The sequence below is a fragment of the Lolium rigidum genome, chromosome 4, assembly GCF_022539505.1.
Source record: "Lolium rigidum isolate FL_2022 chromosome 4, APGP_CSIRO_Lrig_0.1, whole genome shotgun sequence".
Taxonomy (NCBI): Eukaryota; Viridiplantae; Streptophyta; class Magnoliopsida; order Poales; family Poaceae; genus Lolium; species Lolium rigidum.
In genome coordinates, this window is record NC_061511.1 from 206,689,263 (window position 1) to 206,708,054 (window position 18,792).

Sequence of the window (18,792 nt, forward strand, 5' to 3'; positions counted from 1 at the left end):
CAAAACAAATTATAACATTCAGTGGATGGAGTAAGCGAGGCCGGTAGGATGCACAAGACATGGATATTTGTGCCATCACACCAGTGCTCGCTTGCTCCACCCCCGAGTGTACAAGTGACCAACCATTCTAATCATCAAGCATATGCAAACAAAATTAAGGACCAAATCAAGTGCGAAAAACGACAGAGCCATATATATAAGTTCACAAACATAGCCGAACTAGTAATTAAACAGTACATGCAAGTAAAGTGCCGGATAAAGTTTATTACAACACAAGCTCGTCTTTAGTTCACAACTACATAACTAGGCTCGCACATCAAGACTTTTGCGGAGCGTGGATAAAACCGCCGCCTTTCTTCAAGCACATCCATGAGCGGTAGTCGTCACCCCGCATTTGGAGCATTGTGTCTATGTCACTATTTGACGGCCGATAGCCTGCGCAGAACTCCCCGCGCTTCTAACGACATCTTGATGGATGATTTCACAAAACTCTACTTGGATGCGGAAGAAGTCTTGCTTGATGCCGTCGTCGTGGACCCGCGCCAATTTGTTGGCCCAGCCTCCGAGATGCTCGGTAGCGTAAGCCGCCGCTGGTCCCGTATGAACTTATCCATGTGATAGAGGGCGTAGTAGGCATCCTTGTTACTAGAAGGCGGCTTCTTGACGCAGGGAAACTTTGTTTGGTGCTTGAACACATGCTTCCCGTACCTAACATTTGGCCTCCGCATGTTGCCTTTCGCTTTGACGTAGGCATTGAGAGCATCATCAAGTACGGCCTTGACATTCGTGTAGTCCGTGGTTGACTTACCGTCCGCATCGAGGTATGTGGCCACGGAATGCTTCGGGGTTATGGAGATGAGTGTGCAGGTTTTGTCTCTCGCGTAGAACACATAATGTTTAAGAACATGACGATTGAAATCTAAAAAAATCACGAGTTAAGACCGGTACGGTGAGGGGGTGACTTACTCGGGAAATACAGTAGGAGGATGTTAGACTTCTTCTCGGTTCGCTAGAAAGAAGTCTTTGAGGTATCCACTCGCGACCGCCTGGCCTCCGGCGGTGGCCAAGTGGACGGCACGCATGTAGAAGGGGTCGGCTATCGCGATGTCCCGGATGTTGTTTCTAATGATCCGCATCGCCTTGCCGAGCGAGTATAGGCGAATGAAGGTGTAGTGCAGCGGATAACCGTTCAAAGCATGGCAAAGATGTCATCATACCGCAGAAGATCTTCTCCGCGAAGCCACTATCGACAAAGCCAACGCCCGAGGGCACCTTGGCAATATACACCGGGTATCCATTATCTTTCTCCCCGAGACGCCGCTCCTCCATAAACTGAATACCGTCAACCGTAGATCGCATAGGACCGGGTGCAGCATCGTACAATCTTTGAATTAGCATCCGCTCACCCGACACATGCACCCTCGCCTCGATATTCTTGGGCACCGGTGGCCCGTCCCGAGCACGGATAGGTGCCGGCCGGCCGGCGTACTTGTCATCCTTCTTCTTTCTTTTCCGTCCCTTCGGCTTCATTTTTACTCGGGACCGCATTCTCCTCTTCGCAAGCCTTCTTCGAGGTGTTAGGACCGATAACACTTCTCACCTCGGCTATCGGCTGAGTCTCGGTGAAGTCGGCAGCTGGAGGCGTCTCCCGAGAACAGAATAGGCGCCGCTTGTTGCAAAAGGTTTTCCCTCGGCGGCAGCTTGAGAGGGTTGGCTACCGAGATCGTAGTCCATCACCCCAAAATCGAAGTTGCAGCCCGTGTTGGCGAACGCACCGTCCTCGTCCGACCGTCGTTCGGATCCCGTGCCATCCGCATGTCCACATCAGCCGATGGCGGCACCGTTGGGGTGGTCTTGCCATGGCTTGGCGCCGGCATGGCTTGGGGTGCTGTCCGTGGGGTGGTGTCGCTCGCCCCCAAACGAATCCGGCTCTTTGGCCAAACCATGGACCAATTGAAGCATTGGTGGAGGGCAAGGACCCGATCATCTTCGTCGGCACCATCGGGTTGAAAGGGAGGTACCACGTCGTCGTAGCCGCTAAGCACCCGAATCAGCTTGAATCCTATACACGTCGGGTTGCATGGGTCTACCGTGTAATCGGCGGTTGCTCGGCTGAACGATTTTGGCCTTGGCAACATCGATCAACTCGCCGTTCACAAAGTGCAGGAGAGTGCATGGGACGTCGACGGCGGAGCTCGCGGAAAACATGTAGGGCGTTAGGGATGGCTAGCTAGTCAAAGGATGGGATATGGAAGTCATTGGCCGAGGGTTGGTTACCGTGATGGCGTCCAGCCTCGGCTAAGGTCGAGGCACCGCCGGCGACGGCGTGCAACCGATGGAGTGGCCGCTGATGGCGCGGTGCCGGGCGGCGTATTATCCGCAGCGACGGGTGCATTGAGCTGAAGTAATGGCGCCGCGGGAGACACCAAGGTTGGCGCCGCGGGAGCCACCACGGTTGGCGCCGCGGGAGCCACCAAGGTTGGCGCCGCCGGAGACACCATTGTTGCCGCCGGCGGACTCACCGATGGCTCCACGTTGTGGGAGTTGCTGCCCGCGAAACTGGGAACCGGGGTTCCCCCTTTGTCCTCCCTTATACCACGCGTCCGCACCGGCAACCAAGGTAGGGATGAGGGAGCTAAGCGTCGTGCCCACTTGGTCCTCCACTTGCCGTCGTTGCGTCCCTCTCGTTGGGTCTCCACGATTTGTTGCACTTGTTGCCGCACTTGCTCCTCGACCAATGTCGGGATCTCGCGCAACTTGTGCCTTGAGCCGTGCGACCTCCTTCTCATCGATGGGGGGCTTTCTCTCCTTTTTCCCCGACTTATAGTATTCCGACCATTTCATAGAGCATCCTTCGCCGGCCACACGACCAGCTCGACGTCGGCTTACTCAATGGATCCCTCTTCTTGTGGGCATTCAACGCCCTATTTAAAGGGTTGTCCCAAGGGGCACACCGCGAGGAGCTCGTGGACCCCGCGCCGCTACTAGCTTCCTTTTCACTTTCCGCAGCGATCTCCTTAGCCTACGGGAGGAACATGCATGAACCATTTAGAAATTTGGATTCATCAATAAGAATGCAACCATAAAGGAGCTAATTAAGCGGGTGCATTCCTTACCGTAAGAGCCTCAAACTCCTTCACATCCGGAGTGGTGGTGAGCTCCTTTGTTTTCGGGTCAAGACGGTACCGGGCCAGGAGAAAGTTCCCGGTTTGCTTGTTTTTGTATTGCGGGAAGAGGGGCTCGAGGCCGTTCTTCACACGCTCCTTATCCGCGGCGTCCCATTTCGGTTGCGCCACCCTAAAACCGCCAGACCAAGTTTGTGGGTGCCTAAGTTCAGTTTTCGCATGTCCTTCCCCCACCGACTAGAATCCGACGTTGACTCGCTCTCGCACTTGATCTTGAAATCAGCGTAGTCTTGCTCGGTGATCGAGGGATTTGACTCCTTGATCTTCTCGTAACTCTCACCATTATTAATCATTGTCTTCACTCGGTTCCTCCAACTAGCGAGGGCGGTGCTCATCTTCGTGAGGGCGGCATTGTGCACTTTGTTCCGCATGAGACGCTTTTCCGAGCAGTCCACCGGGAACTCGTATCGTTCGTGCAGCTTCCGGAAGAGGAGGGTGCGCAAATTCGCTCGGTCAGGATGCCCGAGGTTCTCGGTGTTGATCGAGACCGTGCTCCGGAGGATGCACCCGAGTTGGGCAGCGTAACCTTTGACTAAATCGGGGGCGCCGTTGGAAGCCCAGATGGCGTTCACTTCGGTGAATGCCTCGCTTCACGGTGCCGAGCACATTCGGGCGACGCTCCCTCCGTAGCTTCTTCGGTGCGCCGGTGTCATCCTCGCCGGCACCATCCGTGGTGTCATCCTCGGCGGCACAATCGCTGGTGTCGCGATCGGCGGCATCGTCCGCTCGGTACTCGGATCGGTGCCATCATCCTCGCCGTCGTCGCGGCGAGGTTGTGACTCCATCACCTCCATTTCATCGGTTAGCATCCGGAATGGCTTGCTACCGCTGCCGCCGGCCTCTTCGTTGTTGGCCATGTTCGAACTAAGTAGGAAAAAATGCATAAAGTTAGCGCAAGATTTCACGGAAAAATTGGGCATGACCTATGCTAATTTATGGACATATGAGTGCCCCATTTTCGCCGAAACGGAAATGAATCAACATTTCGGCGATAATGGGCAACTCGTCGATCCCCGCACAAGAAAATGACACCATATACACCAAAAAATCCACCACCGAGCACCATGGCACATATACACCAAAAAATCCAACCGAGCACCATAGCACATGTACACTAATTGAGCACCATAGCACATATCGACCAGCTGAGCAGCCAAGCACCACCATCCAACAAGACCTAGTAGCAAGCAGCAAGTTAGCTAGCAAAGAAGAAGAAGCTAGCAAGAGCTAGCAAAGAAGCTAGCAAGTAGCTAGCACCAAGCTAGCTAGCAGCAGAAGAAGCTAGCAGTAGCTAGCAAGCTAGCAGAAGAACACCTAAGCAACATCTAACAAGCAGCAAGACGTAAGCAACAACCTAACAAAGCAGCAAGCACCTAAGAAGCACATCTAAAACCTAGCAACTAACAACAACCTAACAGCCTAGCAAAGAAGCACCAATCAACCTAGCAGCAAAGCACCAATCAACCTAGCAACTAATAGCAACCTAACAGCCTAGCAGACAGCAGCAAGCAAGCTAACAACCTAGCAGCAGCAAGCAAGCAAAAAATACCCAATTTTACAACCCTAGCAAGCAGACAGCAGCAAGCAAGCAAGCAACCTATAGCAAGCAAGCAAGCAACCAAGCAACCTAGCTCGCTCTCCGACTCTCTACATACTAGCTTAACAGCAGAGAGGAGTGCCGATGCTCATACGTACACAACACTAGATATCTACTAGAGCAGCCAATTTCTACAAGCATCATCTTAAATTTGCATAGACATCCGTAGGAGTAAACACGATACACACATTTCTACAAGCATCATCATGAAGCAAATTACTAGCATTTCTACGTAATCATCATGCAAGCAAGCATAGGGAGGAGGAGGAGCATAGGGAGCTCACCCCGAGCAAGTAGGTTGGGGAGGTGAATCGAGGGGGAGGCGACCGCCGGCGGGGAGGTGGCGTCGAAGAGGGGGAGAGACCGTGCTGCTCCTGCTCCTCGCTCCGCGGACGTGCGCGACGTGCTACAACTCGAAGAAGGTCGCCGACTTGCCGCTCCCGCTCCGCGGCGAGCTTGAGAGGATCTCGCTTGGGGGAGAGACCGTGAGGCGGGTGATAATCCAAAGTTAGAACATAATACGTTGCATTTTTAATGGATTCAAATGAAGCACACCATAGAAACTCAATAGACTTTAGAAACAAGATTGTGTATTTTCTGATTTGGATTGTTGCCAAACTTTCTGTGCCTAACAGATACAAGCTGCCTAACAGTGTGCAGCTTTCCAAATTCAGAGAAAGAACACATGCGAGTGACATAAATCACATAAGTAGGAAGACAATTAAGCTATCTAGTGTCACATAAATCAAATAAGTAGGATTACAATTAATCTATCTAGTCTAAAATTTTAGTAGATGTTGATAAATAAGCTAAATATAGCTATGCCTATGCTGCTTTGATTGTTTTCTGACCGGGTCGCCGTGTCAACAAAATGAGGAGAGGGACAAGATAAGAACTATCCTACAGAGTTAAACTTGGCATGTTGCTCTGAGCTATTTTTCTACTGTTTATGCGTATATCCATAGGATGTCCAATGACACAACAGATACAAACACTTAGGTGAATCAGCTATTTAAACATGTTAAATCAAGAAAACAACACTAACCCAAACAAAATATAAGCACATTGCGTCAGGACATGATCAACTAAACAAATCATGATGAATTAAAAGCTTGTGGCTGATGTACTACTCCATCAACACTTAGGTGAATCAACACTTGCTTCTCACCAAAGCACATGAACAAGATAGCGGATAATTAACAGATTCACAAACAGGCAAAGGAGGGGGAGCAGCAGCAGTAAGTTCAAATGGGCTCGTGCACCGGTTGCTTCCCTTCTAGAGATAGACATGCCGCAGTGCAGCAGCAATCAATGGCGACGTAAAAGGGACCAGGCGGGGTTAGGGTTAGGGTTCGTGCCAATGCGGGGAGAGGAGAAAGGCTCGAGCGGGAGAGGAGGGGATTACCCGGCCGGAGACGTGGGCGCCGAGGGGAGATGAGTGCGACGGTGGAGAGGGGCGCCGGTGGGAGGGTGGGGCCCTCGCTCCGCGGCGTGCTCGGGGGCTCCCGCTCCGCGGCGTGCCGCTTCTACTCCTCGCTCCGGGGGCACGACAAGCGGTAGAGGAGCGGTGGAGGGGTGGCGGCCACCGGTAGGCGGCGTCGCGAGGCGGATAGACAGACGGGGTAGCGTCGCGAGGCAGATCGAGGGAGGGGCGGCCGCCGGCGTCGGAGAGGATTGGGGAATGGGGATGGGGAGAAGAAGAGAATAGGGGTTTTAATTTGGCTAAGTCCCCGACCCCCCTAAGCAATGGCGCACTGCTCGGGTGCGCCACAGGTGACTCTAGCAATGGCGCACCACTAGGGGTGCGCCACTACGACTTTAGGATAGGGTCAAAAACAAAATGGATGGTACCTTGACAAGATCCGCACCGTACCGCAATGGCTAGCTATCCGTCCCCCGTTTAGTTTCCCCGGCCAGCCAGGTTCGAACCCTGGCGGCCCCAATTTTTTAACTTTTTTTTAAAATGATTTAACCCAGCAGTAATAAATAGCATAATACACCAAAATAAAAGGCATAAATAATTATAATTATGTAGAATATTTAAAATACTATAGAATCTAGAAAATATCCAAAAATATAAATTATATGTCTATTTTGATCGGTACAATGTGTAGATTAACAATATGACATCCATTATTCATACAAGAAAATGATACATATTATCTTTTCACAATCTTCTTGCCCTTCTTTCTCGCGGTTGAATAATTTAGCCCCGGAACTCCTATAGACTTCTTCTCTTGAATGGACGGCCTTTAGGTAGGGTGGTCCTCGCTTCTTCTTGTTGTGTATGGTTCTTCATCATCGTCGTCGTCATCTTCCATCTTCGGATCGCCGTACTCGGTCAAAGTCTAGCTCGTTGGCGGCTCCATCCATTCCGATGATGCTCCTTTTGCCTCTCCTCACGACAACACGGCTGGGCTTTTGCGGGTCGGTAATGAAGAAGCATTGGTCCACTTGGGAAGCTAGTACCCATGGCTCATATTTCGCGGTGACCTTTGCATTTCAAATCCCTCGCAAACAAACACATGCAACACATGTGTGGATCGGAGGCTTTGCATATACAACACATGTGGAGGCTTCGCATACAACACACATGCACGTGATCGAGACGCTTTTCGCGCATGCGCACATACGTGTGTGTGCAAGACGATCGGAACCGGTCACACACAAAGCATAAAACCAACAAAGTTACCGATACGGCGAGACCTAGAGTGTTGGATGATGTAAAAAGTTGAGATTGAGTAGGGTATTAAGCTAAGAAAGCTTCACCATTACTTACCTATTAAGCTAAGACATAGCAATGGCGCACTACTAAGTGGTGCGCCACCGCCACGCCTCTCATCTCTAAAAAGGGGCTCGGCCACCCCTAGCAATGGGCGCACCTAATGACATGCGCCATAGGTAACCTATGTAGCGATGGCGCACCACGGCAGTGCGCCATTGCTAAGCCTATCATCTCTAAACGGTCTCCGGACACCTCCTAGCAGTGGCGCACCTCTCGCAACGTGCGCCATAGGTAAGGAATGTAGCAGTGGCGCACCCCGGAGACGTGCGCCACTACTAGGTTGGGGGAGGATCTGGCCTCCTGTCACCACTTACTTATGGCGCACTGGAATCAAGGTGCGCCACTACTACTTTTGTAACAGTGGCCCACCGTTTTGTGGTGCGCCACTGCTAAGTAGTAGTGGCGCACGGCAGCCATGGTGCGCCACTGATGGCAGTCTTACGGCTAGGCCTTTTCCTAGTAGTGTACATCATAATTTATTTTCAGATTTTTCTAAAACTTAGAAAAGTAATTTTTAATTCTCGCAAATTTTCTCTCGGTTATTTTCTCGCTCTCTTTATCAGCTAACTAACTTCACAGTAAATCAATGCTACACATTTTGTGGAGAAGAAAAAACTGCACATAGCTACTCCATCTGTCTGATAATATAAAAGAGGTAATTGCACTACAAGTACAAGAACTTGTTCACTATGTGCATTTTCATACAACTTCTTGTAAAGTGTGTTCCACTCATACAACAACTTATTTTGGATGTGCACAACTCATACAATTCAATGTGGTGGCAACACGTGACAATTTTGAGGCGGAAGATGATGGTTTTCATAGCAGCGCTGAAGAACTAAGATAACTAGATAATTCTCCGCGCATTGCTGCGGAAATAATTGGAATACATTAAATTTTAAATTCAAACATCACACATATGGGTTGAAATGTTTCAAAGGCTGGCTGTCGACTCCGTGAATTTAGAACGCAGCTGCATATGCTTAAGATATGATTGGAGAGTCACACGGTACCTCACGTTTCCCATTAACGCGATAAATTAAAATGGAAATCCTGTTGTACAGTAAATATGGTGGTACATGGGCAAGGAAATATGTAGTGTCCTGCATTATATCATTAAAATGTGAATATACCATTTACAACTAAGCATATTAATGAGAAAAGTGAAAATTTATATTTGTAGAAGCCAGTTGAAATGAATATACGCTTCTCAATCATTCCTAGTTTTTTAGCAGTCCTAACCAACCTGCAATACACAACTGAATAATATTTAAATAGTATAATATGTTGCAGCCCCAAACGGAGAAATAAGATCAGAACAAAATTGAAGAAAAAGTAGCAGAACTAAGATTTACGGGCAGGTTAACCAACGTTTGTTTACCAAAGAAGTGGATGCTATGTATTGATAGAAAAAATGGAGACTCAAATTGATTACTAATTAAATATAAAACGGATGAAGACAAAGAATGAAAATTTATGGCCACATGCAAGTAAAAAAAATTATCACCTATGACCGATGATCTTCCTCAGCCGTTCACTTTTCCTGGATCCTCCCCACGGCCCTGGTAAGGAGGCAGATGAAACAAAATTGAGTTTAAAACTTTAAACCGGATCATCTAAGCGTTTCATGGTGAGATGCAGATATGGATTGATCGTAGCTGCGCACAACAGCTCAAATCCTTAAGTTCGAATTGCTGCTGCTCCTTATCCGGCCGGACCTAATCCCGGCACTTGCAGTGTCTTTGTGCAGTGCAAGCGCCACTCTTTCCATCGATCTTTTGGCCACCTACACATGGTACCAATTACAGCACATATGGTGATATGAAGAGAAAACATACGTTTTAGCTGTGAAAGAGTAGATTTTAGAAGGTGTGAGTAAAAGAGAGAAGAACTGCCCGTGAGTTTATAGGACAACGTAGGGAGAGGAAGCGACTGCACTATTTGATGGATTTATGGAGGAGAAGAAGCCCGATCGCTGCACTTAGTGGATGTCTTTGGCTAGGGAGAAGGTCAATGGGTAGATAAATAATGATAGTGGTTTGCTTTTTCTGAATTCTGGTGTAATGGGCTAACGTATTTAATTTCTCTACCCTGTTGATGTGGCATACTCAATGATTTTTTGTGAGAGCTGCAAATTTAGAGAAATGAGTTAGTGGGTTGATGTGGCAAGCTAGGATTGGTTAAAAAATCTTGATGAGGTGGATAGCTTGCATGTTAAGAGAATTATCCTTAGTGGGTTGCTCCAATTTAGATATTATAGATTACGAACAGCCGAACAGGTCCTCGCCCTCTCTGTATAACCACCGCAGAAAATTGCGAACAGGCAAATGTTTTACATCTTTTAGCTAGTTCTTTTAGCTAAAAGGGATCTAAGATAATTGCGAACAAGCAAGAATTGATCGAGATGCACAGAAATTGTGACGCGGATAGTTGGCCGTTGGACCAGTACATACGTACATCGTATACTGATTGAATCGTTGAACCATGCGATGTTGACAATCCAAATCCCTATGCTAAATTTCTAATTCTTGCGTTCCATTTTCACCGCAAATAGGAGATTTAGAGTATCTCCATTCGCGTCCCCAAACCGTCCCCCAAACAGCGTCGGATCGAGCGTTTGGGCGACGTGTTTTGTTCGTGCCGCGTTTGGGGGACGCGCTCCCCAGTCGTGTCCCCCAAACAAAATTTCGGAAATTTTAAACTTGTGCGAGATTCGATTAAATTCATCCAAACTAGGCATATATTACATAGATTCAAATGAGATTCGACTAAATTTAAACTAAACCTAATCTAGAAGTACTTGCGGCGGTCGGAGGCGTCGTAGTACTGGTAGAAGTTATACATGTCGTCGGTGACGACCTCCTGCTTGACGCGCTCGTCGGGCTCGTCGACGGGCTCGTCCTTCACCAGGCCGCTTGGTCCTGCCTCGACGTCGTCGGTGAGGTCCACGAGCGGCTTGCCGAAGTCGCGGATGGACATGGCGATCGCCGTCTCGACGTCGCCCCTCCAGGCATCCTTGTCGTTGAGAGACGCCAAGAACGTTGCTCGTAGCCCTGGGCAGTCCTCGGGGTCGTCGCTGCTGGCGATGAGGCGCTGCTGCCGCTCGTACTCCGCGAGCAGCGCCGCCTGCGACGCTTCCTCCGACTCCTCCTTCACCTCCTGCTTCGGGATGAGGAGGGCGCCGCCGCGCCTCTCTTGCTGTCGCCGGCTGCCGCTGCCGCCGCGCCTTGGATTGACGGGCGTCGCCGGCTCCTCCTTCACGCGATTGGGGACAGTATAGGGCACCGAGCGGTACGACGAGGACGGCGTCGATCGGGCCGGTCCTGAGGAAGAAGAGTTCGAGGAGGACGAGTACGTGGTCCTCCTCGACTGCCATTGCGCTGCGGGAGACGGTGGCGGTAAGGACGGCGCCTCCAACCTTGGAGCGCCGTTGTGGATGCCGCGGATGACGCTCTCGAGGGTGCGCCCCGGAACGCCCCAGAACAGGGCGCGCTCGTCCCTGTTCCAGCTGTTTGGCCCGCCGATGAGGCCGCTGGTGCTGCGCATCTCCATGTCGCACTTGGCCTTGAAGTAGGTGGCCCACCAAGCGTCGTTGTTCTTGGCCGCCCAGGTCGGATCTGCATCGCTTTGCCTCGTTTTTTGTTGTGTCCGGCGTGCCCGGAGCGTCCCCTGTGGGGCGGGGACAGGCTCGGGCGCCGGACACCGTATCGGGCCGCACCGGACAAAATTTTGTTTATAAAAATAGTTGCCTTATAAATACTATTACTCTTTCCCTCTATAAAAGATGCAATTTCTGTGCATCTCGATCAAGCTAAAAGATGTAAAATAACAGCCGACAATATTTCCCTTCTTTTAATGTTGTTCCCATCCGGGTAATTTACCCGGCAGTTGTCCATGTACTAAGAGCATCTCCACTCGTCCCCCCGACGAGGCCCCCGACCGACGTTTTTTCCATCCGGACGGCGAAATTCGGCCCAGTCGCGCCCCCGGTTCCTCGTTTTCGTCCGGATTTGGCCCTTAATCCATCCGGCGAGCCCACGCCACCCCCGGCCCCCCGGGGCGCGCTCGGGGACTCCGGACGAAACGAAAGCGCGCGAAACGGCGTGTGGACCCGCGTAGTCGGCGACTGGAAAACCAAATCCTGTGATTTTCCCTCCAATTTGCTTGCATTTCCCCCATTCCCTCCAATTTGCTTGCATATCCCCATTCTCTCCCGCCGAAATCCCCCAATCTCCTCGTCTTCCAGCTCCAGTTCCTGGCGGCGTCTTCTCGTCCACCACCACTCTCCTCCTCGTCTTCTCGTCCACCACAATGCCGCCGAAGGCGCCGGCGAGGAAGATGCGGAAGAAGAAGACGAAGCCGCCGGGCATGTCGAACGCCGAGTGGGCGGCGGACGAGAAACGGCGCGACGTGGAAACAAGCGCCAGGGCGGAGAGGGTGAAAAGAGCCGCCGCCAAGAGGTCGGCGGAGGCGGCCCAAGACGAACACTTAAGGTTAATCAGCATGGCCTATAGCGGCGGCGTGTTCCCCGGCCAATGGCCGACGCAAGGTACAACAAGTTCCCCGTCTTCCTTCTCGCCTTCGCTGTACTCGCCGTCGCCGACTGCCGTGTTCCAAGAGGGCGCCTACGTCCAACCGTCCAAGCCCACACCGTCGCCGCCCGAGCTTGACGTCGGCGGCGGCCTGTTCGAGGGCACCTCGCCGGCCCTGCGACGAGGGCCGCTCGCGTTCGGTGCGATGGCGGCGTCGAACGAAGAGGAGATCCACGAGATGATCACCTCCGGCTCCGCCGCCGCCGCTGCGAGCCCGGGGTTCTTCATGACCGCCGCCGCTGCGTGCCCGGGGTTCTTCACGCAAGAGGAGACGAGGGCGACGGCAGCCGTGGCGGCGCGCAACGAGCATCGGGAGGATGTTGCCGACGGAAGCCAAGCCGTCGAAGAAGAAGGCGAGGAAGAAGAAGAGCCAAGCGAAGCCGCCGCCAACCTGTCGAAGGGGAAGAAGAAGAGGAAGAAGGACTCGCCACCTGCCGAACCGCGTATCAAATGGACGCCGAAGGAAGAGGAGTGCCTCGCCGAAGCTTGGATGACCGTGTCCACGAACGGCATAATCGGGGCCAATCAGTCGTTCGACACATACCGGTTTCGAGTGAGGCAGGCGTACGAGGAACGCAAGCTCGTCGATCCCTACTTCAACAAGACGAACATGAACGTGTACCGGGGAGACAAGGCAATGGCCACCCATTGGGGGATCATGCGGACGGCGTGCAGCAAATGGCACGGCGTACGGGAGGAGATCGACAAACGGCCGATCAGCGGCCACGACTTGGAGCAAAGGGTATGATCCGCCGGCCCTACACCACCGAGGTACATCGTCGTTAGCTGACCCGTATCGCCGTGCTCTTTTTCCCCAGCTGCGCCGAGCTTTGGACATGTACACGGACGACACCGGCCTGCGGTTCAAGTTCCTCAACGTCTACGCCCGCCTCGAGAAGTGCGAGAAGTGGAAGGAAGTTCGCACATCCCTCTCGAAAAGCAAGACCGAGCGGTACAACCCCGACGCTCCGCCGGCTTGCGCGGCGGAAGGGCGCCACGAGCTCGGCCGGAAGAAGCGAAAGAGCTCAAACGGACGGACAATCCCGCCGCGGGATGCGGGCGTCGATCGACAAGTGCTGGGCCGACTTGAGATCGCACGCCGACGGGAGGAACGACAAGTTCGACGGCAGGTGGCGGGAGATGCTCGCCAACCAAGGCGCCCGGATCGCCTGCCGAAGACGACGGTGGCGGCGAAGAAGAGGAACACGGACTTGGCGTTCCTCATGGGCGGCGGCGACATGGAACTGATGGACGAGGAGACGAGGAATTGGTACCGGGGCCACCGCAACGACATCCTCCGAGCCACTACGTCGTCTCCGCCGGCTCCTACCTCGTCTACCTCACCATCTACCTCGTCGGCTGCGGCTGCTTCGACGTCCACCGCCGCCGCTGCTTCATCGTCGCCCGCCGCAGCCGCTCGGCCACGGCGTGTGAGGAACTGGTCCGTCGGACACCGCCGTGCCGGCCGGGACTGCCGACGAGCCTGTCTCCGTGTAATTTCCCTCCGATCGCCGATCTGTGGCTGATCCTTTTGCTCCTTCTGCCGATCAACTGCCCGTACTTGTAGCGCGGGACGGCGATTTGTTTGAATTTAAACTCTATCCGCCGAACTCCGGGTGGACGACTGGAAATATGGTACTCCCCACGACTTAATTTCGTCCAATCCGGCGGTAGTTTCGTCCGGATTTGGGCGTGGGGAGTGCCAACGAGTGGGGATGCTCTAAGTACATACGTAGTTAACTCAAGAGGTAATTGCACGCAAGACGAACTCGCCTCCGTCGTCGCCACCCACTAAGAGGAGAAAGGAAAAGAACGCAACGTCCTGCGTGATTTCTGCGGTGGTTATACAGAGAGAGCGAGGATCTGTTCGCAATTATCTTATTTCTTCAGCGTTGCAATGAAAACCATCATCTCCCGCCTGGAACTGCCACGTATCGCCACCACATTGAATTGTATGAGTTGTGCACTTCCAGAACAAGTTATTGTATGAGTGGAACACACTTTGCAAGAAGTTGTATGAAAATGCACATACTAAACAAGTTCTTGTACTTGTGGTGCAATTACCTCAATATAAAATGTTAACATCCAACATCCAGTATAACTCAAACTGTACTTAGTGGACGCCTAGTCTTTCACTTCACCTGCTATAGCATCACCGAGAGATAGCTAGTCTTCACAACGATGTCTCTTCGGATCTCTTTACTTTTCTTTTTTTTGACCTGGTAGATCCTCATTTCTCCAGGTGGATGTGGTCAAAATCCTAGCAAGTCTGAACGCTTCCTTTTTCCATCCTTTTCCCAACATCGATTTCACCGCGTCATGCTGAAAAATTTGCTATTATTCGGTCCACTGCTGCATCTTGGCAGTGGAATAAACCCTCTAGCCAATGATGGTTGCACTTGCAGTCTTCCATGGCGGCCCCTACCTTTACTTTTCGACTGATTAACTGAAGAAGTGCTTTTCGACCCAGCTTGTCACTTCGTCTTTTTCACTGCCCCTATGATCTCAAATCTCCACAGTTCAACACATCGCCTCGCCGCAGCCACGAGGATGGTAAACATCATCAACCACCTTGGAGTTGCCTGAAATCAAAATCATCCAGTACATAGCATCAAGTCCCGTGCACATTAACAAGCTAGGTTTACAGTCTGTTGTTACACAACTGGTGGAAGCTGTTAGCCAATAAACCGTGACGACTATGTGCTTGCCGCGTGCGTGCGCGCGTGGTTGGAGGCGGCAGCAGGAAATTAGGATAAGCTTACATGGTCATGACCAGTTCTTTAGGACTACGTAAGCTGCAGCTCTGTTTGTGCGGAGTGGATGGAGTGGAGTCCTGGTCAAGTTAGTTACTGTAGTTGTGCATGCGATTAGTGGGCAGCGCATTGTGTGTGGGTGGAGTTAGTGGCTCGGCTAGTGTGCGTGTGTGAGCCTACTTAAAGCCATGTAATCATGTATGAAGTTTCTGAGCTGAAGAGGAAGAGTAGGGCGTCTGTGCGCCCATGGCGGTGTTCGTGCACCGGCCGGGAAAACTCTGTGTCTCCACTCCATCGTCTCCCTTCGTTCGTTAGTGCGAGCGAGGAAGAGGAAGGTGCAGCAGAGGTGCTGCACCAACAGAAGCAAACTGCACGTACATGGCTAAACTGTGCTGCCTAATTTACAGCTAGGCATTCACTTCACCAACTCTAGAATGACAGAGGGACGACAACGAAGCACTAAGAGAACTCTGTCTCTTAAGATTTTTTTTCTCTCTCCATGTGGTCAATCGTGACAAGTACATGCTGAAAAATCAATTTGACCGCAATTAAATATGATGCTGAAAAAATTGCAACTAATCAGACCACTGCATGTTGACCGCAATAATACTTGTCGCCGTCTAGGATGTAGACTGGACATGCAATTTGCTCCTGTGAAGTCAATAACGATAAAATTTCAATATGAAGTATATATGAGCACCCCCTAGATATCTGTATTTGGACTAGCCACAGAAACTAGGAGCTGGTTCTGTGATCCCAATCCACCATGCTTCCACTTGTAGTCCTCCTGCTCCTGCTCACAGAAACCACATCAGGGAGGACCGAGCCTGACACACAGAGCACGCGCGATGGAGGAGGAGGAGGATGCATCACCAAGGAGAGGGAAGCCCTTCTGTCCATCAAAGCCTGCATCACGGCCGACCCAGAGCGCCTCCTCTCGACGTGGCGGGGGCAGGACTGCTGCCGGTGGGAGGGAGTCAGGTGCACCAACATGACGACCAGCCATGTCGTCAAGCTCGACCTCCACGCACGGTACATCCGATCTTCCCTGGAAGGCGAGATAAGCTCGTCTCTAGAAGCCCTAGAGCATCTGCAGCACCTGGACCTTAGCGGGAACTACGCTCTCACCGGGCCTGGAGGCAGCCTCCCCAGCTTCATAGGGTCTCTTCATGACCTACGGTACCTGAACCTCTCTCGCCTGAATTTTTCCGGCACAGTGCCCCATCAGTTTGGCAACCTCTCCAGGCTGCGATATCTCGATCTCGATCTGAGTTCTGATGATTTGCACTCAGATGACCTCTCATGGCTGCCACGGCTCTCTTTGCTCAAGTATCTTGACATGAGTTATGTGGACCTCAGTGCGACCATAGATTGGGTTGAGACGGTGAACATGCTGGCCTCTCTTGAGGTGCTCAGGCTATCTTGGTGTTCGCTTAACAACACAGGCCACTTTGTATCGCGCTCGAACCTCTCCCACCTCAAGATCCTCGACATCTCTTTCAACACCATTGAAACATCGTTCGACGCTATTAGCTGGGTATGGGACGCAACCAGGCTCGAATATCTCAACCTGGAGGACACTGGTATACATGGTGTGCTTCCAACTCGGTTGGCGAACTTGAGCTCACTTCAAGTCATTCAGCTGAGTGGCAACCATCTAAAGGGAATGATACCTGATACACTGACCAGCCTTTGCAGCCTGAGAGTATTTGAGCTGACACGCAATGATCTTGAAGGGGACATAACGGAGTTCATCGAGAGGTTACCAAAATGTTCACGGAGTCAGTTGAAGGTGCTGCGTCTGGGCCACAATAACATAACTGGCGCCTTATCGGATTGGATCAGCGACATGACTAGCTTGATAACTCTTGATCTTAGTTTCAACAGGCTTATGGGATCTCTGACCACTAGCATAAGCACCCTTACGAACCTCGTTTACCTGAACCTAGGCTATAACCAGATGGATGGGGTCATCACTAAAGATCACTTTTCCAAGCTTACAGGGTTGCAGGAGCTGCACTTATCTGCAAATTCCTATACCATCAACTCTGACTGGACCCCTCCTTTCAGATTGCAGTCACTAGGATTGGGATCATGCCGTTGTGGGCCAGGATTTCCTCGGTGGCTCAAATCACAGAAGAATATATACTCTCTTTATTTGTTCGATGCTGGCATAGCAGATACTGTACCTGATTGGTTTTGGACTGTATTTGCAAAGGCTGAAGTTTTGGACCTCTCCAGCAATAACATCAGTGGCACATTACCAGCTACACTTGGACAGATGGACACATTTTGGTTAGATCTAAGCTCAAATCAATTCAATGGTCTGGTACCACAGCTACCTCAGAACATAGGGACTTTGGATCTCTCAAGAAACTCCCTTTCAGGGCCTCTGCCATTCAATGTCAGATCGCCAATAAGTATAGAAACCTTGATTCTTTTTGACAACCAGTTCACAGGCACTATCCCGACATCGCTATGCCAAATGAAGTCCCTGACAGTGCTTGACATTGGAAACAATATGATAACAGGTCAGTTCCCTCGATGTTCAGAAAATGTGGCAGCAAGTTCAGGAATGGACCCATCTAACATACCCTCACCGGATAGTGATTCAGGCTCTGGCATGCCGCAGTCTATGTCAATTGAAACTCTGAGGCTCGACAACAACAGCCTCGCGGATGAATTCCCTTTATTACTACAGAATTGCCCAGAACTAACTTTTATTGATCTTGGGCAAAATAAGTTGTTTGGAAGCATACCAGCTTGGATTGGACAGAAATTACCACAGCTGAAATATCTGCGCCTCAGATCTAACATGTTCTCTGGCTATATACCTACCCAACTTAGAGGACTTGTTCATCTCCAATATTTGGATCTAGCACACAACGACTTCTCAGGCACTATACCTCCGTCCCTGCTAAACATGGATGGCGTGACCAAAACCACAGAAATAGCAACTGAAGATACCTCGTCCAGCACTTCAAGCGGCGTGGCTGCAGTAGATGACGGCCAAAATCCGCATGGAACTGTGTACCGTATAAGTAATAGCATATTTGCAGTCACAAAGGGGCAAGAGCGTGAATATATTGGTTTTTTCATATACATGGTGAGTCTTGATTTGTCCTGCAACCATTTCACTGGAGACATCCCCAAGAGCATAGGTCCTGCTTCGGGTTTAGTGAACATGAATCTGTCTTTAAACCAGTTGACCGGAAAAATCCCCGAGAGCATTGGTTTGATGCGCTCACTGGAATCACTTGACCTCTCCAACAACCAGCTCTCTGGTGAAATCCCTCAAGGCCTATCCGATCTGACATCGCTAAGCTATCTGAACTTATCGTACAACAACTTGTCAGGAAGGATACCGTCTGGGCACCAGCTCGACACGCTCAGCCCTGACGACCCAGCATCCATGTACATTGGCAACACTGGCCTCTGCGGGCCACCTCTTCCCAAGAGCTGCCCAGGAAATCATACAGCGGAAAAAAGGCACTTCACAACAAGCAAAGAAGGGTCCGAGACGATGCCCTTCTGTTTCGGACTAAGCGTGGGTTTCGTGGTTGGCCTCTGGGTGGTGTTCTGCTCCCTTCTGTTCAAGAAACCATGGAGGGACATCTATTTCCGGCTCTTGGACGAGCTGTACGATAAGATGTATGTGCTTTTGGTTGTAAATTGGGTGAGGATGATGGGGAAAGCGACCGCCACCTATTAAGCAAGTTCAGCCGCAACCAATGACGCTAGTATTGAGGTTGTGGTTTCTGGAAATGAATGCAACAAGCTGCTACTGGATTACTTTTTTTTCAGGGAGTACTGAATTACCTGTAGCATCATTTGGTTCATCAGACTCTTGTTTACATTCACAATAAGCGATAAAATGTTA

General features: G+C 51.1%; 1 protein-coding gene across 1 annotated transcript; it reads left to right on the forward strand.

The window, feature by feature from the left end:
* Positions 1 to 15,669: 15,669 nt before the first annotated feature.
* On the forward strand, positions 15,670 to 18,624 carry LOC124648106 (receptor-like protein EIX2; the record flags this gene model as incomplete). The annotated part of the gene is made up of 2 exons (XM_047187923.1): positions 15,670 to 16,673; positions 16,791 to 18,624. Coding segments are annotated over 2 exons (2,838 nt in total), but the record flags the coding sequence as incomplete, so codon positions are not given.
* Between the last annotated feature and the right edge of the window lie 168 nt (positions 18,625 to 18,792).